Source organism: Barbatula barbatula (genome assembly GCF_947034865.1).
Source record: "Barbatula barbatula genome assembly, chromosome: 14".
In the NCBI taxonomy this organism is placed as follows: Eukaryota; Metazoa; Chordata; class Actinopteri; order Cypriniformes; family Nemacheilidae; genus Barbatula; species Barbatula barbatula.
The window spans coordinates 5,870,160-5,893,009 of record NC_136777.1 but is presented as its reverse complement, the minus strand read 5'-3'; the positions used below and the strand labels follow the sequence as shown (position 1 = coordinate 5,893,009).

At 38.4% G+C, this 22,850-nt stretch overlaps 1 protein-coding gene across 1 annotated transcript in view; it reads right to left on the bottom strand.

Annotated features, from left to right (window-relative positions):
* The window catches only part of kif16bb (kinesin family member 16Bb), a 32,013-nt gene extending 12,620 nt beyond the window's left edge, over positions 1–19,393 (bottom strand). Inside the window, exons 1-15 of the mRNA XM_079472403.1 lie at positions 19,275–19,393; positions 18,879–18,948; positions 18,679–18,792; positions 18,216–18,332; positions 17,233–17,330; positions 15,980–16,089; positions 15,117–15,259; positions 14,205–14,373; positions 14,009–14,131; positions 13,467–13,642; positions 13,151–13,216; positions 12,512–12,571; positions 1,018–1,137; positions 811–862; positions 580–717 (exon numbers count right to left, since the gene is read on the bottom strand). Of these exons, the coding sequence (XP_079328529.1) occupies positions 580–717; positions 811–862; positions 1,018–1,137; positions 12,512–12,571; positions 13,151–13,216; positions 13,467–13,642; positions 14,009–14,131; positions 14,205–14,373; positions 15,117–15,259; positions 15,980–16,089; positions 17,233–17,330; positions 18,216–18,332; positions 18,679–18,792; positions 18,879–18,948; positions 19,275–19,321 (1,603 nt within the window). The 5' untranslated portion in view covers positions 19,322–19,393. The remainder of the gene's footprint in view (positions 1–579; positions 718–810; positions 863–1,017; positions 1,138–12,511; positions 12,572–13,150; positions 13,217–13,466; positions 13,643–14,008; positions 14,132–14,204; positions 14,374–15,116; positions 15,260–15,979; positions 16,090–17,232; positions 17,331–18,215; positions 18,333–18,678; positions 18,793–18,878; positions 18,949–19,274) is intronic.
* Between the last annotated feature and the right edge of the window lie 3,457 nt (positions 19,394–22,850).

Genomic DNA, 22,850 nt, shown 5'->3' with positions numbered 1-22,850 from the left:
AGATATAACAAATATTTTGAACCCAGCTGGGTTGTTTAAACCCGACATGCTCGGTTGTTTAGCTATTGTTGGGTTGAATAGAAACAGTTCTTTTAAAGAGATAGTTCACCCCCAAATTTTTCTATTTTCGTTCTGTTGAACATAACAGAAGATACTTTGAAGAATGTAGGACAGCAAACAGTTTTTGGGCACTTTTGACATTTGTTCTACTGAGGTAGTCAATGTTGTCGAAGAACTGTTTGGTTACAACAATTCGTCCAAATTTCTTTGTCTGTATTCAACCAAACAAAGAAATGTATAGAGGTTTGGAACATTTATAGAGCGAGTGATTCCCGACAGAACTTTCATTTATAGGTGAACTATCCCTTTAACCATACGGGCCAATAGCTAGGTTTGTGCCTATTTTGACCCAACGTTGGATTAAAAACCAAGCATGTTTTAAAGTGTATCTGTTTTTGTTTTCTTTTTCTGCTGGGTGGATGGCAAATGTGCATGTCACTCTATAATTACCCATGGCAAAAAAGAATGTACATCTATATCTAGACAGACAGACACACTCTGACGGTGTGGTTTTCTCACCCTGGGTCAGGAGGCAGGGCTGAGTCACCTCCACCCCATTGATTGCACACATGGCTCCTGGGAGCGGCAGGAGCGTGACAGCCCCTCTCTGGTTCTCAAACACACAGTGTTCCCTCTGAAGAGCTTCACCACCGAGAACTGAGAAACAGAAAAACCTGAGAGTGAAAGATGCTCTGACACTGCCGACCGCTTCCTGTCAGGAACAAACTCAGTGTGGACAGAATTACAAACCTATATCCTGCTCCGACTCGGTTCCTTCAGCACCTACTGAAGTTCTGCCTTCCTATATAACAGCACAAGGAATTTTAGGAACCCTTATAAAGGTCATTAACAATATTATCAATACGAAAGACCTGAGATAAGGTCAGTGAAATATACCGCTGTAAATTAATAAAATGTTGTTACTGTGCATTGGCCACAGTGGGATGTGCCACACACCTTTAAGTGATAGAGAATGACCCCTGTGCTCAGCAGATCCTCATCAATGCAGATCAAATACGGCATTTGGGAATCAATCACTACTCCGATACCCTCTTTTCTGAGAGCTACTGTATCTTCCTACAGAAACGTATAGAAAGGAAAATAGTTTAGATTAATGGAGATTGGCAAGAAAGATGATGAAATAAACCATCAGAGGAAGAAAAGGAATCCCACTAAACAACAGTTTAAAAAGCGGGAGCACTTCATAAACCTAAAATGACAGACATTTAATTGTAAAGCATCGGAGCAGAGGAAGCCGAGTGCACATTGTTTATGACTTTGCCTTTAGGCTTCAAGGCCAAGCAGAATAATATCTGGCTTTGGCTATATGTCAGAAGACTGTGAGTGTGGGGATGCTGGGAAGGAAAGAGGAGGGATGTGAAAAAAGAAGGAAACACCGTAAATCATTTAGATCACTTCGGGTCGGTCTCGAACTCTACATTGAGTTTGCACATTCCACAACCCAGCCGATCTCATAGGAGAAGCGCTGGTGAACCCAGTTGAAACAAGCACAGAAACGATCGATAAAATGAGCACATCAGAAAACAAATGCGGGATAAGATGCTTAAAAGACGATGTGACACATTTGTGGGATAGCAAGGTTCCACCTGATGTATATTGCATACAAACACGGGAAAGAGAAAAAGAAAGAAAGATTTTGCCATCAGACTCTTAAAGATGTAATGCTAAAATAGGAAGGGCTCCACCTAAGCGATAACATTTTAGTTGGCCAATAAAAAAAATATTTGGGATATACGGAAAAACTGAATATGGAAAAGGCTGTGCCCAACACTGTTTTCTTCGCTCACAGCATAAGAAATATGGGTAAATGATGTCACTATTCTATGCCACGGCTTGATTAATCTAGTGATATAGCGCAGCGCTGACGTTTCGATTAAAAGCCATTACACTCCAGTATCAACACTCCAACCATAAACTCTGTGGAAAAACACAACTCCTAAATATGTATTTAATGGCATTGGAGAATCCCTCCACAGTAAGGTGATGATAAACAGAAAAATTATTTGTGCTTTTCTTTAATATTATAATGATAGCATGTGTTCACGCTATGCTCCTTATGTCAGCTACCACAGATGGGAGGCACCCCATGTAAACACACATTCTTCAAAGGCTGCTGACAACCAGGATGGAGCACACAGATGCAATATAAAGATCAATGCTTGTACTCTTTCGAGACCTTTGATTCTGCGGGAGTCACAGGAATCCTTTGTCTTACACTTTTGATCACAAGCTTACATTCACACCACACCGGAAATAAGGGTGCATTATGAATACACAAACTATAGTTGAAACAAGAAAATCTGTCATTAAATAATGCACTTAGATCAGTATAAATTTCCAGGCTTACCTATCAAGCTTTTCCACCAGCATGGCTTTCATGGTTAAGATGGTTGGACCAATAAGGTCTTACTAGTCAAGTTAGTAAAAGGGATAGTTCACCCAAAAAAATTATAACACTATTTACTTACCCTCAAGTTGTTTCAAACCTGTATGCATTTCTTTGTTCTGTTGAACACAAAAGTAGATATTTTGAAGAATGTAGGAACGTAAACAGTTCTGCTGCACTTTTGGCTGCCATTTTAAAAGTTCTTACTATTGTAGTCAATGGTGGCCAAGAACTATTTGGTTACAAACATTCTTCCAAATATCTTTCTCTGTGTTCAGCAGAACAAAGTAAATTGAGGGTGAGCAAATGATGACAGAATTTTCATTTTTGCGTAAACAGTTCCTTTACGCAGCAATTTGGGGACACAAACATCTCATAACATTTGACAACATATGCTGGTCTCCAAAAGTAAGGTAACATTTCCACAAGACAACAGTTTCAAGTTCAACTCTTGAAGATCATGGCAACGATCAGTCGATCAACTGATCATTTATTTCATAAAACTTTTAATTTATTGCATAGAGGAAAACTTGCTGTCATACCATGTATTGTCTTTATTTTTTATTCATCTGTTTTAATCATTTTTATTATTTAATTATAATGCATGTAAGGCGGCTTTGCAGCAATGAACAATTTAAAAAGCACCATGTAGATTTTTTTTTAACTGCATTTAAAAATGTGTATTCTGTGTTTAAACGTTAGGATGATGTTTAAAATTCAACTGAAGAGACCGCAATGGGGTTGGCTCGGAGATGACGTATTTCTGCAGGCTAACCCGGAAGTAAGCGTGCGCTGGTTCCCTTGACTGAAAGCCTATGCATTTTTCCCATAGATTTCTTGAAGATCACAAAAAATAAGATCTACGATAAACAAATGTTCATGATGCATACATGTTTGGTCTATTAAGATAATCTTTATAGATCAACATAATATTAGCTATTTTTAAAGCCTAAATACAATTGCCAGATGTAAAAAGATAACACGAGGCTATTAACATTCGACTTGTTCGATATCAACGTCATCACCACCAAGCCTCCGACAACTTTATCAAACCTTATCAAAAACATCTTCCCTGGCAAGTAAATACTCTGTGAATGAATCCCACACAATGATTGTAGAGATTTGTGGCAATGTTGCATTATTTGTCAGATTTAGATGACGGATGGCGTCTAACGTCCACGCCAAATTAAGTATTCACAGTAAGTATTTCGCTTTTAGCAACCGCCATTTAAAAGACACAATAAATGTTGTAAAAATCACAACCGGGTTAAAATTGGTGTGTTTTATGTCAAACCTGAAAATATTTAGAGGTTTTGTTAGCCACAGACCATATTTCAGGCGATTTACCAAAAAACCCATCGCCTTTGGGACGATGGAACCGAAAGTCTTAAAATGCTAACTCGCTTCAGGGATTTGCAAAAAATATATACTCTATTGACGCCTCCGGTCTGTGTTTGGTTATAATATAACAATTTATTTGACATGTAATTTGTATTAATATTTTATTGTATATCAACTATTAAAATTAAAATTACTACTCAACAGTTATTGATTCTTTGCGGAGGTCTACCGGAGGTTTGGGCAACATAACATCTGTTTATGTTGTTGGCAATGAAGTCGTCTATAGGGCTGCTTACTGCATGAACACCCTTCATGTTCCTATTAAACCCACAAATTTCCAACAAATTACCTTGTTAATTATTCCTTATTAAATAAGACTACAACCTGTGCAGACAAAAAGCCTACCATCCTTCCCGAAACCTTAAATATCTCCTGTTGCTATATGTTAGAATAGCAGAACTTTGAAACGTTTCCATGCCATTACAATCTTATGCAAATAAACATTGCTGAAATGATAGAAAGTGGCATGCCTCATCAAAAAAAAACCTCTGCTCTTAATAATGTGCTTTCACTGGGAACAGACGACTTCGATCGCCCCGAGCATACTAAAAGAGCAGTGAATTATAAGGAAAAATGCATACCAATCTGTCCGTGAGGACGTATTCAAATCGAAGAGGGCCAAAGACATCACGAAAGCAGTCATCGACTTGGACATAGTGTTGGTATTAATTCAAAGTTTTGGAGACTGAAGTACCTGGGGTTTTCTTCTCCGAATGAAGGGGAAGCTAATACGCTTTGGTTCTCTGCGCTCAGTGACCGCAGAACCAAAATGCTTTTAATTCTCTGAGGATATTCAGTATTACAAAAAAGTAACCGCTTCCGAACTTCTCCCTTAAAGCGATTTATCAAAAAGTTTATCAAAGAACATTATACCATCACCCTCTGTTTAGGAAACGACCCATTTCTAGCACATTGTTCCCCTTTCATCTTCCATTCCACCCCCACACTCAACCCACTTCAAGCTTGAGAGCAATGTGTCTATTTCCACCTCATCGACAGCGACGGACGAAGCGAAATCCTTTTCCCCTAACGAAGAGGGAGAGGCATCGATTGCGTGAAGGGTCTTCTCTCCACACTTAATTAAACGAATTCGTCCAAGACTTCATTAGATGAGAGTGAGAGATTGAGAGGGAAAGAGAGGGAGAGGCAGAGAGATGGGAACCATGTTGGCAGATTAATTTACTGTATCGCCTTCTGGAGGAGAGAGAGGAAAATAGTCTGGTTTGAGGGTACGTTCTGCTCTGGAGAAGTTCTTGTGCTTGAGGTTTGTGCTGGTTGCAAAATTACATGCACTCTCGACTCGTGAAGCAAATGAGAACTGGGCGGCATTTGGAAGCTCATCATAAAACTGCTAATTTATTTTACACACTCTGAAAATTAAAGGTGGTCCTGGTGGTCCCAAGCACGGGCTATTTGAGGCACTGAATGAACGAACTTGATGGAAACGCACCTATTTTGGCAAACTTTGAAAAGATTCATGATCGGATGAAAACCTAGTTAAACTATTGTGGTCCATTGTAAGTCCACAAGTTTTACCATCTGCCATTTATAAATCAGAAGTACACATACAGTGCATTGAACAAGACACAAAATATGAGGTATTAGTTATGTCTGTACAATAGACAAAGCACGACTAGTTGTTGCATGCCAAAGTTCAATATTTAAAGGAATAGTTCACCTTCAAAATGAAAATTCTGTCATTATTTACACGCCCTCTGGTCCTTTCATGTATGACATTCTTCTGCAGAACACAGAAGAAGATATTTGTTGGTAACAGCAAACCATTGGTCCCCATTGACTTTGGTTTTGTGTCCATACAATAGAGGTCAATGGGGCAACATTTTTCCAAATATCTTCTTTTGTGTCGTGCAGAAGAAAGATATCCCACATGTTTAAAATGACAAAAGGGTAAGTAATTCATTTCGAAGGTGATCTATCCCTTAATTACAAGTAACAGTACAAGTAATTCTTGGATTCACATACACTGCAAAACAACTGTACCTGTTTCTGGCTGAAAATGTATCAGAATGGAAATTCCAATACTTGTATTTACCAAGTCTAACAAAGTCTCGGCTGGCCAACCACCAGGACCAATAAAAACTTTTGTTCATTTTCCCTTTGTCCACCGCTTGATATGCTTCTCATATTGATGCGACAGCCACTGCACAAATGCTTCATAATGTATTCTCCTTTCACAGCGTTCATTAAAGGAATGCTTAATTCACGTCAAACCATTTTATCATCTGAAGGTATTTCACACCTATCCGGACTGAATAAAATGACTGCGTTGCGATCACAACACTGCAATTAAACACGCTTGTCATGCTTAATTAAATAAAAGGTCTTAATAAACAGTGAAAGTGATGGAGAAACAAGAGGGTGTAAAAGAAAGCTGAGAGAAAGGTAGGACAAAAACGACTTATGCTGTATAAATGCTCTTCCAGAATCATCTCAAGATAAGAACGAGTGTTGTTGTGTCAGTGTGTGCGCGTGGGTCTGGGGACTTGACGCATCTTTTCTGAAATGAAAACAAACGGCGCAATTGACTGCAAGATAAACTGCTCCGGTTAAGCCCCCATGTCCGCCATCAATCCTCGCTGTTCCCTTCAGTTCTGTACGAGCTCTCCTAAATTAACAAATACGATGAGGGTGCATCACCTTGCCAGCTGCCGAAGATTGGGAGTTACTGGACAGAAGAAATGCCTCTCGCTCTCCTCCATCATTCTCACACATTCTCTCTGCTATTGAAGCACATCTCTTTATGAAGCGCCATCCACTACCCAGCCACCTTTAACCAATCTACAATACCGCAGCTGCATAACTTTGCATTCCAAATCGGCCTCGGAGAACGAATTAAGATCGTGTTTACTTTCCAGAGGCACAGAATTGCTGTCACTCTCTAAAAACGTCAATTTACTCCTGTGAAGCAGCAAATCGACTCTCATCAACAAAGTTAACCTCTGAATGCGCTGAAAGACAATAAAGAATGAAACAGGAGCCAGAAAATACTTTTGTACAAGGTAGATTTTCAAAAAAAGCCATATTCATGAGAACATAAATTTGATTATTGATCAGTTAGAAAACAAACATAAAAGCTTGTCTTGACTTCTTTTATGTTTATGCTGAACTGACAAAGAGAGAATCAAGTATACTATAGTGAAACCATGGATGGTGCCCAGAAAAATTGAAATACAAAATGAAAAGAATATGCTTAAAGCTGCAATCCATTAATTTATCCTCTTACTCCCCATCTCCGTTTTAAACATATAATTGCAGGTAACATACTTACCCTTACGTGGGTAAAGTCAAATAATGTCAGACTTACATTTCCCATCAAATTATAAGTCATTATTATAAGGTAATAAACTGCGCTTTAAAAAAAATTGAAATCTGTATACAAATGGTCTCAAAAGCCGGTAGGTGAAAATCTGTTCTCTGTGAGCTGCACGTTTAAGACTGAGGTAACTGTTCTAAGTGGTGACCTTTCCGAAGACAACCCCACTTCTGATTCTGTATCAGATCTTAACAGCTGGCATTTTCTTCGGTTTATTGCGAAGGGCGAAACCGGGTCCAGTCAACGAGACATCTATGACGGAAGAGATTCGCCTTTAAAGTGATACTTCACCCAAAAAGAATTTAATTCTCTCATCATTTACTCACCTCCGAGTTAGATTTACATGAAGTCATTTAGCAGACATACTTAAGACCCATTTACAATCGACTTTACGTACTTTGTGTTGCTCCAAATGTGTATACAATTCTTTGTTCCGATGAACACAGAGAAAGATATCTGGAATAATGCTTAAAACCAAACAGATCTCAACACCCATTGACTCAATCCTAGGAAAAATACTTTATAATGTTTTTGCTACATTTTTACTACTATGGTAGTCAATAGGTGTTGAAATCTGTTTCGTTATAAGCATTATTCCAAATATCTTTCTGTGTGTTCATCAGAACAAAGAAATGTATCCTTTAAGATGCCATCACAGTGATTAAAGACGGCCAATATATCTTTTAATGTTTCGTAAAACACAAAAAGAGGTCCAGCTTGAGTCCTTGATGCATTACGCCCGACATATTTGACCCTCTCATGTCCCTCTCAGTTTTCCTTCTGTTCATTTTGTACAACACACCCACTGAGACCACGCCATGTGCCGTTAGCAAGCTAGCAACTGGAACGCCACCGAACACCAATGGAGAGAATTAAAACACAGTCATATTAATTAGCGCACAGGATGCTCAGAGATTAATCCGCCATATGTGACTAATCAAAATATCTTCATTACGGACCTTAGCATTGTCTCGGAATGAGCCACGTGCTCATGGGCTTCTTCATTTAACCTGTTCTCTATCCCTGACTTCCCCTTTTAGACTTGCCCGAAAAAGTTCTCCATTCGGCAAGCTTTACTATCGACTTTTTGTGCTTTGTGGAAAAAGCTCAGAAACACTTCATCAACCTTTGGCATGTTTTCAGAGGTCTAATGCTTACTGGAGACAGGCCCGGCGGCTTTGCTTTGTGCTTAGCACTCCCTGGTCAGGGTCACTACCAACATGAAAAACCATTTGATTGACTGAGAGCTTTGGAAGTTTAAAGGAATACTTTGGCAAACATTGTTTTATGAAATAGATTCCAAATGTTCATGTTTAACCCTGCTATTATTTTATGCTACAATATCGATCCTCAATAACTTTAATACAAATCTACATGCATGTTTTACAAGCAAAGACTAGATAAAAAAAGGATTCGGGATCCAATATAAAATAAATACATTTTTAAAATTCAAGTTTCTAAATACAATGAATACCAAAAACCATACAACAATGTAAAATAGCGTTTTCACAAAATGTTAAAAACTTGTCTCGTCAAGCCTTTTTATAAATATGCAGTTGGTAGATTTCTTTATAGCCTGTTTAAAGCAACAACATAAACAAACGTTACTGCGTATGCACGTGTTCGTGGACTGTCCTTAACTTTCGGTACACATTTATTTAGATTATTTCTGATAACAAGCTAAAAAAACTGAGGAGAACCATTACTTGGCTAATCATGCCTATCCAAAATTTTGAATTTAGACTGCTATACCCAGCCCAAACGCTAGATGTCAATGTCCCATACGGCTTCTTTAAATGCGACAAAGATATGCGATGCATTCAACAAACGTTTAATTTAATAAAATGAACATACAGCTAAATTCAACAAATCGTTATTGAATACAATTATTATGCAATAAAATAAAAATAATATAAATGTATATTTTATTTAATTCATGTTAATATTAATAGTTATATTATTAGACACTAGCCAGACCGATAAACATACACAGACCGGACGTTTACAGCAGTTCAGGCCCTCGTCCGATGAAATGGTCTACTCTATATTGACTGCTTTCACAAAACGTTTAATGTACAACGGAGCTTTGTTCAATTAAATGAACAAAAGAGGAATATAAAAATACCCACAGATTGCCATTATTTCCACAGACAGGTATTTCACCACATTAACGGATCTTCTCCCCAGTCCATCTCAATGAAAATATACATTTAACCATCATGTACATCATGTTTGGCCATAACTCCACTAGTCCATACACACACACTGGGTGGCAACAGCGGATATTATGATCAGTGGAAGAGAAACGACAAACAGAACTCACAGAACGCATAATCTCAGCTAATACTTCTTCACCCAGAGAAGCCATTTTAATCATCCACTGTACATCGTCCCCCCAACCCTTCCCTTCTGCCACATGTTGACTTCACCATTAAAGCTGTTTTATGGTGCCTGGATGACACAGTAATCTAAATAGCTTGAAAATAAAATGTAAACCACAGCCAGACGTCCTTTTGATTATTTCATTGCTTCAAGCCCGTGTGGAAGAGCCGGAAGCATCTTAAAGTGCTGCAGTGCCATCTTTTGGTTTAACAGTTTCAGTTCGTTTCCAAAAAATTAAAAAAATTTAAGATCTTAGAAATGGTTTACGTAGTAAGTCATACTAGACAATGACATGTACAACGAATAAACCCTTAAAGAGATATTTTAGAGGCAAAGCATATTTTCCCCATGTTTTATTCACCCTCAAATGTTTTCTTTGATCGTTGGATGCTCTTTTTTTGGAGCTTCAAAAAATTGTCCCCATTCACTCCCATTTTACCGCTTGGAAGAAAAATTATACGTGGTATTATAACTCCGACTGCATTATTCTTCAAGAAGGTAAAATCAGTCAGGATTCCTTGAGGGTGAGTAAAACGCGAAGCATGCCGCATTGGTCTTTTGGTTGACTCTTTGAAAAGAGCAAAACGCAACGTCCGAGTTCACCACATGCGCAATACAAATGAGTATGTGTACTCTACCAGAACGTCAGAGGGAAGCACTGAGTCACGTCATTCCCAGACCCACTGCAAATTAATGATTGAGGAAGTGTTAAACTTCGGCCTTAACACGCGTCGGCCAACACAAGTTTTTCCTTCATCATTGCAGTCTACGGACGTTTCAAGCAACTGTAAAGTTCGGTCACCACATCGGAAGGCCGCCTCTCCTTTCATTAGATTGGAAAATGGGAAAAGGAGCATGACGTCAAGCGCTTTTCTGCTCAGAGTTAATTTTTTTCAACTTCAGGCGCTCTTGAGCACTCCACCAAAAACGCGAGGCACAGCAAGGGCAAAAACGCGAGGTGGCAAAAACCGAGTCGCCCGGCACGCATAAGCAGTATGCAAAACGCTTCCTGCCAACACAAGTGTTCTGTCTGATCAAGCCCTAAAGGTGTATGTTTTGAAGGGGAACCACCACCGAGAAAGCTTTTGTACCTTTTATTCTGACAATGAAGAATATCATTGGGTGGGATTTTATTTCTGGAGCCACCCAGCGACCACCCAGAACTCCTAGGCAACCGCACAGCAATGTCCTGGCAACCAGCGAAATAGTTGTTGTGGGTAGTTGCCAGACCGTTGCTCTGCTGTTGCCAAGATGTTATGAGTGGTTTTTAGTATGTTGCTGTGTGGTTACGAAGGAGTTCTAGATGGTTGCTGGTTTGAATTTTGCACAGGAAAACGTAATGACATGTTATCTGCCATCAATAACATATTAGAGTTAAATATGAAAACAAAATGCATAAAGTAGAATCACTTGCCATTCGCAGATAAACTCTCAAAACATCCATAATCATTGTTCCGGGGTTGCATTGTTAAATCCTCTTGGTTTCTTGGACATTTTCAGAGTAAGACCAAAACAAATCTGAAAAGATCAGTTCCTTTGTCATTTCTCATTGTGGGCTGACTCGTTCTCACTGCAACACTTTCTCTACAAAAAGACCCAAACGCTCTCAAAAAAGGCGGCAAAGAGTAAGCAGTCGAGACGCACACGCGCTCAATATGACGGGACTTGAGAAAACAGCCCAGGCAAAGTGCTATTTGAAGTGATTATCTGCAATTAAATTCAGCTGATGCATCAACAGCTCACTCACATGCTGTTAGCCGACTTGGCGAAGAAGCACAAGAAATGTAAAAATAAAAAAACGACAAATTACTCCCAGGATATTTCTTCGACTTTCCATTTCCACCAACACGTACACATCAGTTTTCATGGTCAGAGAGTTGGTGGGTAATCTGGCGTGGAGAAAGTGAATGGTACATCCAAGCTTTTTGGCCCTCTGTGTACTGGAAGGCTACAGAGGAACAGCTAAAAGCTCAGAGTTTGCGTGACCATCTGCCCTCTCTGTTTAGCTCTCTGGTTCATTGATATGTGTGTGTGTGTGTGTGTTAGTGTGTGTTTGTGTGCGTGCGTGCGTGCGTGAATGTAAATGACAGGGAGGAAGACATGACGCGTGGCAAATGAGAAGCAAAAAAGATGAATGCATCTGCCTCTCTCTCTCTCTCCTCAGTCACACGCTTTTTCTCCGTCTCCCCTATCTGCTGTCACATAAACACACACAGAGCCAGGACAGAGGTAATAGTCTCTCATACCAATGAGCTTTTTCTGTGGCATTCTGACAGTTTCAGCTTGTGGCCTGAAACTGACCCCAGACTCCACCTCCAGTCTGAAAACCTCCATTTACAACACCACAGGCTGCTACACAACACGCCGTCAAACAACGAGGCAAAGGCAAATCCTCTGCACATCCCAAGCACAACACTTCCACCTAGCTGTGGCAAAAGTAATCACACACAGCAACATACAATATTTACAGAACGCTGCGGAATCAAGTACATTTTTGTGGGGGTGTCTTATGGACCCAAACTTGCATCCTTGTGGGACCACAATGGCCCGTATGCATAAGAGCATGTGCACCATGGCAATTATTTAATTCTGTTTTCAGGATGTTTGTGGCACAGGAGGCGGCTGTTTATGTGACCGTCCAGCAATGTCTGCCTTTCTATTCATGGACTCACATGGATGCGCAGAGCTAAAGTGAACTACTTCACTGACAGCCCTTGTTCGCACAGAAGGGTACAATCTCTGTCGGAGTGTGTCAGATCGCTGTGGAAAAAAGTGATTCAAGGAAGGCGACCTGAGAAATATGAAATGCTAACAAACATGGTGACATTTTCATTTCCTGGAACAAATACATTACTGGGCATGTGTGTAAATGTGTACTGCATTGGTACAATAGATCACTACAGTGTGCGTGCGTGTGTGTCACCAACCCCAAGAATATTTTGGATTTCTGTCCAACGACTAGCCCACTTTTTTGTCAGCTCCTGAACCTGAGATAGAACAGAAAGATTGTTTGCATTTTTCTGCTTACCAGTATTGCTATACAAGCAGCAAAGGTGACATTCTTTTAACAAGGGCTGCATAACGAAATAAAATAATAAAAGTTTTTGTTTACATAATATTATGCATGTAAATATTTCATATATAATAATATATAAATTTTCCTTAATTATACATGCATGTGTAGGTATTTATATATACCTAATTATTATACGCAATACACCAACATACTATGTAAACAAAAACATTTATTCTGCAAACGATTAGTCGCAACTTATCATTATGCAGCCCTACTTTTAACTCTAAATGATGAGCCTAAAATCATTCTTTTGCTTTACACACCGAACATGTGTTGAGTGCACATATTCAAATCTAAAACGAAGACACAAGCATAAAATTTAATAAAAATATAAGAGACAACATCATGCTGCTGACCTTCTCTAACACAGCCTTTAATTATCTCTCTAAATCAGCATGCATCCCACTTAAACACCCAGCTGCCCGGATCTCAATCAGCAGAAGATTTGTTCAAGTAGTCGGAGGATATGCAGAGAAATTAAGCCACTTACTCTAGCTTCATCCTGCTGAAGTTTCTCCTCCACACTTGACCCTGAAGGCGGCTCTAATGATGCCGTCTGATAGGATGAGAACTGAAGCGTTAAAATTGTGTAACAACTGAGCAACACAACACACTGAGGCCGTAGGATTTGTAATGCTACGGAGTGTAAAAAGCCTGTAATTACATTAATTGTAATCATCTTTGATAAAGTGCGAGATATAAAATGAACGAGGATAACATTGCTTGCATACATTTATTGGATTTGAAAAAATGACTTGTTTATTTTGAAATCTCCGACTCTTCTGCAAAAAACTTGACTGACACACCTGCTCTCCCGTGGACAGCAGCGCTTTCAGGTGAGCAATTTCAGCTCGCAGCTCTCTGATAGTTTTTACGCTGCTCTCCTCATTCACTGTGGGCTTGTTTACAATGTTTTTAGCTCGGCTGGCATACCGAAGAGTGTTTAAAGTCTCGCTGTAGTTCACATCAGCAGGTGAGATGGCTGAAATGAAAAACAGAGACATTGGGTCACCGTATTTGGGCAAGATGAGATTAAACCTCACCATGCACCATAAACTGCAAAATGTTTATTCAACTTTTATATTTCGAATTTTTATTTAATCAGCATTTCTAGACATATTGTGGTCATTCCAGCCCCGTGTCTGTTGAATTTCAACAAATTCAAACCTCGGGAGTAACAAAAACTCATCCAGCAGCAATGTGAAAGACTGACAGCAAATCAAGATTATCAAAACTGAAAATGGTGTTTTCCCCTGGTTATTCAGAATTATGAATTTTCAGAAAGAAAACTCTGTCAATCTGGTTAAACTATAAACAACCACAGTAAGAAATGTGACCATTGACATACTGGCTATCATGATGGTTTTGGAGTTTCCGCCAAGACTATCCTTAAGCAGCCAGGTGAGCACAGAATCTCGATATGGGACAAAGCTGTGTTTCCTTTTCATTCCACCACCAACAGAAAGATCAGCTGTAACACCAGACAAACCTTGTAAAGTGGAGACTTCAAGTAAAAGTTCACATTTTTATAAGCAGTTGAATACCTAAAGTAGAGATGACATTGCCCAGGGTGACCAGAGATCTGTTAATGTTGGCACCCTCCGTCAATCTACTGCCAGTAGCTTGTGTGGCACCTGCTCTTTCACTTCCTGCCAGGTCAACCAGATGAATCTTACTCACTGTTTCACTCGGTGCTTCTACGTCAAACAGGGCCTATCAAAACATGAGATGGCAAGATCAGATACACTGATTTGGATTTTAAAATGTGAAATATCTGACAATCAAAATGCAATAGAATAAGAAAAATAGGCGAAAGCACTTTGATTGAAGCACAGGAAAAGAAGATTGGAAATGCGTAATGCTGCGTGACAGCTGATCCCCTGGAGTGTCTAATGCGATCATTAAAATAAAAAAATCTGGATGTATTCGTTTATGACCAGCAGAAACCTCGAGGCGTTCAAAATATTAGTCATATAAAAGATCATGAAGAAAAAAACAGTGCACTACAGAATTTTACAATAAAAAAATGTTGCTGCCCTGTTGGACTGGTAGATTTTTACTTGCCGTTCTAATATTTTCACTGGACACCTTCTAAAAAAGAGTTTTATTTTCCGTAAAATATTAATTAATAAGAAATGTATTTATAAAAACACAAGAAATAAAGGTTTCATTAGTATAATATATCTGTAAATGATAGCATACACACCTAGATTACAGTAAAGCCTTAAACTATCTACACCCAAAGGTCAAACCAACATCGTGCTACATAACTCATCCATCACAAACCCGCCCTGATAAACTCACAGTAACACTACCCAGCCAGCCCAGGCAAACACAGAGAGAACTCGCTGGATAATACAAACAAGCAGGTGATAACTTCAAGCTGCGATAGCTATCTGAACATGTACAAACAGAGAAGCAGATGGCATTTAACAAAGGCTAAATGGAATTGTGACCTTGATGAAGTGGATGGTGAAGATGGCGTGGGATCGACTGCTGACGTGGTTCATGCCCGTGCTGGCAGTGGCACGCCTCCTGTTGCCCTCCTCCATCAGTTGGCCAACCTCAGTGTAACTCTGCACCTGGTGTCTGGACAGGGCTAAAAAACATATTTACACACACCAAGCAACATCAGTAAGATGACGTTTGTAAGAAAACATTTTTAATGCTTATAGTGTTTTGCAATTACTTAAAAAAATTAACTTTATACAACATACATCCCATTGCATTTTCTTTAAAGACCTTGATATGTATTTCGTATTAAAGTCCAAACATGTTTATGCATACTAGAGGGCTTGTTCAAAACCTATGTTTAAAAAAGCATTTTATTCAAAGCCGCACATAGTATAGACCACTTTGCAAGACGTAAACACTGGTCCAGCAGCACTTCCCTTTTCATTTTTGTATTATTTTTTATTTTATTTTAATCTTTCATATACAATTAAATCGTCTGCAAAATAAATATTCTGTGTACATAATATATGTTGGTATACAGTGTCTAATAGTTATGTATGAATGCATGTATAATTTTGAGAAAAATATAAGATTAATTTGATATAAATATAATTTATAAAATAGATACATTTTATATAAATATCAAATCTATATACGCTTGTAAATATTTCTTAAATATATGAAAACGTGTGTGCGTGTACTTATTATATACATAACTATTATACACAGTACACCAACATAAATTATGTAAACAAAAACTTTAATTCTGCAGCCCTATAACAGATAGATATAGATATATACACGCAGTATTTCTTTTGCATGGGACACCTAGGTGAACTGTCATTTGCAAAAATCTGCATTTTACCCTCTACATACGGTCCATCTGTGGGATGCTCTCTCACTCTCAGGTCGCACCCCTCTGTGTCTGTGCTGGGTAGGAGATCTCGAACCCGTTCGTTGTAGATTTCAAAGTAGCTGCAAGCACAAAGCATCAAAAACTATTTAGTTTGCTTTCACAGTCCTCTTAAAGCATTTTAATTTAGAAACGACAAAAACAAGCTCTTATTATATGACACAATGAGATGAAATAATGTCATCACAAACTCGCTAAATTCAGGCAGTAACACTCATTCCCGGCAATTGCGCTAAACAGCACTCGTTTGCTATAATGTCTCAGTTTAATAGCTCTGATTGAGTCGTTAGCTTATTAAATCAGCTTTGTTTTGACGAAATTAGTCGTCAAGCAATTGCCTGGAAAACTCAAGTCAATTAGCAGCCTCGTTTGAATATCATCAAGTGTGAATAAAATTTGCGTAAACTCTGCTGTGATGGGACGCGGCGACTTGACGGGGTATTACATGATGTCACACAATATCCTTGAATGTAAATAATTATGTGGCCGTACATCGCGTCAGCTTCAGAGAGGGTGAGGGAAAAAACCTTGACAGTCTGAAAAGACATAAAATCCCATGAGATGATAAACCTATTTCAGGCTGTGTGCAGAACTCGTGTGAATGCTTAAACAGGCTCCCAGAATGAAAGACGGATCGGTCCCTCTTCAGCTCCTAATGAAGCTGGAGAGAGAGACAGAAGTTTGAGATACAAACCGAGAGTGAGTTAATTAAAATGTGACAGTCTGAAATCTGGCTTTGATGTTACATCTGTCCCCAATGAATGAGCACTGTTTAAAGCAGACAATCCAGGTGGTTAAACCACAAAAACCTCATTTGGAATCCCAAGAAAACGGCATTTGTCGAACCGGTTCATTAGGAGTTTAAATGCAGGAATAAATGCATCTAATCAACAGACCGCATGGGTTATCACCGAGAAACCGCTGTGTTAACCGCAGAAACAGAGCGAGTGACCTTCCTGATTGTCTGGTCATAATTAGCATCCTGCCATCTAACAATACCCTCAAGAACAAATAAACTGCCAGAAGAGACGGCTCATTTACACAATGCAATCTGTCAGTCCTTCTCCGTGGAATCTTGATGGGATCGTCAAACTACAATAAACGTCCTTGGAGTAAATTATACAGGAAGACCATAACAACGGTGGTCATGGCATGTAACATTCGCTGCATGATTATCCTATTACTTGGCTGTACTGTATTCATACCTGACCTCCATGTGAAATGACGCCTTGTCTCTTTGTAACATTCCACTAGTGTGATGGAACAATCCCTCACAGATTCTTGGGATCAGTCCGTAATCGTCCTGTAACAAGGAGTATGTACTGTAGATGCTGTGTATTATAGTATTAAAGGAACGGTTTAACCAAATATGAAAATTCAGTCTTTATTTACTCACCCTCAAGTTGTTCTAAATTTGTAAAAAAAGATATTTGGAAGAATGCTTGTAACCAAACAGATCTTGGCGACCATTGACTACCATAGTGGGAACAATTGCTTCATAAATATCTCTGTTCTGTTGAACACCAAATAAGGTATTTTAAAGAAAGTTGGAAAGCAAACAGGTCTGGGGCTCTTTTGACTACCATTGTATTTTTTCCTATTATGGAAGTCAATGGAGTCCAAGAATAAATTCATACAGATTTGCAACAACTCGATGGTTAGTAAATGAAGCCCCTTTTTAGGTGAACTGTCCCTTTAATTGCACCATGAATACCATTTGCAATTTTCAGAAAATGCAACCAAAGGTACACTTGTTTATACACGTTTCGGCATTTGGGTACCACTAAACATTTCCCATGATGCTTTGCCCTCCATATCACCAGAAGTCTAGAAACTTTAGCTCCCCCGTATGTTTTCTTCTACACTTTACCAGCACTCTGTATAAATCTAAACTCCATTAACGTCTCTGCAGTATTTCACCCTTTGATCCGCAGTGGCGGTTTTTAATTATTACGCAGGACAGAAGGGAAATATAAAGAACAGAAAGACTATTATTCTCGGAGTCTCTCAGATGACAAACTGATATTGGCTATAATTACAAGTTCTTCACATGCTGCCCTTGCCACACTTTTTGATTACTCAAGAGTAAAACAATAAATCTGCAGCCACTGGAGTTGAGAAAAAACATAATCATTATGTGTGCGTTTTAAAGACTGGGGGTGTGTAAAAGAAGAAATTAGATGCTAACCGGGTCGCCCATCATGGTGTAGGACTTTCCTGAGCCCGTCTGGCCGTAGGCAAAAACACAGGCATTGTAGCCCTCAAAAGCAGCTTGTAGCACATCGGTGCCCAGGTCTTTGAATATCTGAAATGGCAGATGAGAAGATCATTAAGTTAGTTAATATCTTATCTTTGCTGTATGCAACATTGTGTGTATTATTGATGAGATCCTACTGTTATTCATCATCTATGAAAAAATGTGTATTGACAAAATCATGCATAACAGCTCAGCTACTATGGCTTCAGACATTTAATATTAAATTAGACTTAATATACTAAACAATATAGATATTATACATGTAGACACATACAGTGTATACACGTTTAAACTCACAAAACTCGCAAACACGGCACCTGCCATTTTTACAACCTCTGAAACTAATACTTTTTAGTTGTTAAAAAGCACATGACAGTTGCAGTAAAGTTTATACCTTCTCCTGGTTCACAAAATCCACACTCCTGCTGTTCATTGAGTCATAGGAAAAATCATATGAGAAAGACTTCCCTCTCTCACCTGCTTCTCCGGTCATGCTGTAGAAGTTCTCCTACAAAGCAAAGCAACATGCTTCAGCAAACTATACCTGAACAAATACAAATAAAAGGCCTATTGAAAAACAAACGGACGACTCACCTTGGGGTTGAGAATAGACGTTTGATTTCCATTCACGTGTATAATGACGTTGGCTGACAGGTCCTTCTCCCTGATTTGTAAATGAAAGTGTTGAAAGACAATTGTAGAGTAAAAGCTTCTGTTTGGGGGAATGATCTATTGAAAATGGTTTATAGTATTTATATATTTTTTGCATTATATTTGACCATTTAATATTCGCAAGCGATGTGCAATACTGACTTGCTATTGATATTTATTTCTGTAACATAGTCGGGGTTATCTGACAAGGTATGTAAAAATAACTCATCGACAAAACCTTTAGGTTCCAAGACAATTTTCGTAATATATCAATTCAATAAAGTATAATTAAGTACACAGTAGGATATTGTTGGCTTTAACACAAGCAGCTGGACTAACCTTTGGTTTAATGGACGGACCCGCACAGCAACTCGTACAGACGCCATGAGCACCTTTACCTGCTTGACTTAACTTTACATTTATTATGCAATGTAATTCTGATTTATGTCACGCGCTTTCATAAACGACTGCACCTTTAAATGCACCTGTTCTGCAAATCATATCTCTCCACCATGACACCAAACGGAAATACGCACTGCAGCTCGCAAAAGTAGCCTACAAAGTCCTTCATCCGAGGTAACCCTTCACTTGCGACGACTTGGCATATGAATATTAATTTGTTGTTCTTCTCTTATTTGCTGGCTTTTGCATATTAATTAGGTTTATGTGACGTTGCGTGATTTGAGCATATTAAACGAACCTACAATTAAATGCAGTTATAATGGCATCCAACAATAACTTTAATAGAAAAAAATACAGAAAAAATGAAAGAGAAAAAAAGTTCGCGACTCAACAGACATTTAAAAATAGATTCAAGGCTTTACAATATTTCACAGTTGTTATTTGTTTATTAATTCTTATATCTATCAAAGCCTTTAGGTAGTGACCCATTTCTATTTTAAATTGAGTTAAAAGAAATATTTTCAATGCCCACTTATGGATAAAAATGTCCCATGTGTATTAGTAGGTTGACATAACATATTTTAAATTCTACATTATTATCATAAGAAAATATTTTTCCGATTCAAAGTTTGTACACAAAAGAAAACAAGTCACACCCTAAATAATTGTGTATAAATACCTCTTTTGCAAAAACAGTTTAAATCAATATATTTTGTCTAAAATCTAGCTATTAACTTTTTTACAAGATAAATAATAATTTATTAGTATTACAAAAAAGGTGTCTTTCCAGTTAAAAAAAACATAGCTGAAGGCAATAATGAGTGTTTGACAGGTAGGCCTACTGCCTGCTAACCTTTCTGTGCCGCGGGTGTGAACAAAGTTTACAACCTTTCCTTCGTGTCCTGTAGATGGTAGTCTTTCCCCAGTTATAAAGACGCGCATGATTTGGGAGTTTTTGGCAGGCTACTTTATTATTTGGTAATATGAATTAGTTCACATTTCATATGTTCAATCATGTGCAATTAAGGAGTCAAAGCATTAAAATATTTTCACAAATATTCTCCCTCCCCATGCAACGAATGTCCTTATTATATAAAATATGTAACATTTTATAAATGTATACAAATATTTATTCTCCGTAATCTAAGTCAGAAAGTACAGGTTGGTTCAGAAATGGCTACATTTCTGCCCATTCCGAAAAAAATCACCGAAAAACAAGATAACCATAAAATCACCATTATGCAAGCCACAGCCAGACTTGATTAATTTTAATTGAGAACATCATTATGTGATAAAAGAGAAAACTTAGAAAGCATGCACAAATATATCCCAAGGCTTAGATCAAACCTCAGATCAAAGTCATGGTTTCATAAAAAAGTGCTATAGCTGGACTTCAGAGCTGAAGGACACGAGCTTGGGAACGCTTTGCTCATCCTCAGATCTTTCATCTTATGATTATTCTTATGACATTCTTATCCAATCACCACTGAAGAATAAAAGGGAAGGAAGTTGTCAGTCACCAATCACATGGTGTGCAGACAAGGCCTGGTGTCATACAAAGCATTTCCTCTGTTTCCCCCACTTCATCATGCTCCTTTTTGTGCAACAATTGTTCTGGCCTACTCAGAGAAGCCATGAATATGACGTTATAGCTTACATGAGCTGGAATATTTGAATAGTCGTGTTATATATTTTGAAATCATACACTCACAGTAGGCTAATATGCCTACCACTTCAATTACACAGTGGCTTAAGGCTTTCAACCAAAAAAGCAAACAAAGAAAACTGTAAAAATAACTTAAACCTAATTATTATAAATCGGGTGGGTGTTCCCTCTTTGCTATATGAAGTCCTGCCAGAAAAAACAACCATCAACTCAATTCAACATCAAGCAGCTCACATTTTCCTTTTTTGATCTTATAGTTTGTGTTTCAGGCTACAAAATGGCGTACACCACTGTATTAATTAAACTGTGGTGTGAATGTTAGCCAACCTAAATACCATTAATAAGTGAACTGATGATTAAAGGAAAACACTTGTTAGTTGGAAAATGTACAAGATAAAAGATAGAAACCGTAGCCTTTAAAGAGAGCATTTTCTCTCTGATTAAAAACCTTTAATACATACTTATAATTCAATTTTATCAAAAATATTTTGATACTTTTTCTAATCGTTCATGTATACTTAATAGAAGACACATAGTGATGACATGGTCATCCACAACCCATTGAAAAAAAGAAAGAAACAGGTTGCAAACAAGTCTTACCACTGATATAGGAAGAAAAATGAGAAAAGCATAGACAATAAGTCTCTTGTTAACTATTTCCACAGCATTGAACAACACATTACCAGGAATCTATCACAATACACTATGAAAACAACAATGAAGATTTTGACTTTTCAGATTTGACAGCACTGTTTGGTAAATTAAGGAGGCATGTGATGTGTCGACTTCAGAGATTATGATTAAATCTAAAAAAATCTGAAATTCAAGGTGGTGAATGTCTGGATGATGGATTCATTTAACAGAAACGAAACAATCCATCTGCCAGTTTCAGCCTTAAGAACACAGCGACGCTCGCACACACACACACGCACGCACGCACGCACGCACGCACGCACGCACGCACGCACGCACGCACGCACGCACGCACGCACGCACGCACGCACGCACGCACGCACGCACGCACGCACGCACGCACGCACGCACGCACGCACGCACGCACGCACGCACGCACGCACGCACGCACGCACGCACGCACGCACGCACGCACGCACGCACGCACGCACGCACGCACGCACGCACGCACGCACGCACGCACGCACGCACGCACGCTCGCACGCACACACAAATATGAAAAATAGCCACATTTTTCTTATGTCAGGTGTAATTTTAAAACAATCTGTTAAAGCCAAAACTCATTTGTGTGTTATATAAAAAAGTCTTATAAACAATATATATCTATATCTATATCTATATATCTATATGTATATATATATATATATATATATATATATTAGGGATGAGCGAGTACAGCATTATCTGTATCTGTATCTGTATCTGTTAACCATATGAATTATCTGTATCTGTATCTGTACTCGGACTGGGCGGGGCCTAACCTGGAAGTGGGCGGGGTTTAACCCGGAAGTGGTCGGGTTGTCTTGAAAGGGGCGGGGCTTTAACCAGTATGTTATTTTTAATCATGCAATTGCTATGGGTTGATCAGAAATTGTTATATTTATTGCTGATTAGAAAACTATTTACATGACAGCATCAGCATTGAGCTTCAGATCAATGGTTTTGATCACGATAACAAACGAACTATATACAGAACAAGTTTTGCAACAATTAATACAACACATGTGGTTGCAATTATGAAGAAAAATGTAATGAACAAGAGTTTTCATCTAAACATAACTTTCTTTTTTTAACTTTTAATTTTTTTATGATCAGTGTTTTTTTTTGGTTACTTTTTTTTTTTTTTTACACCAGGTGTGTGTGTGTGTGTGTGT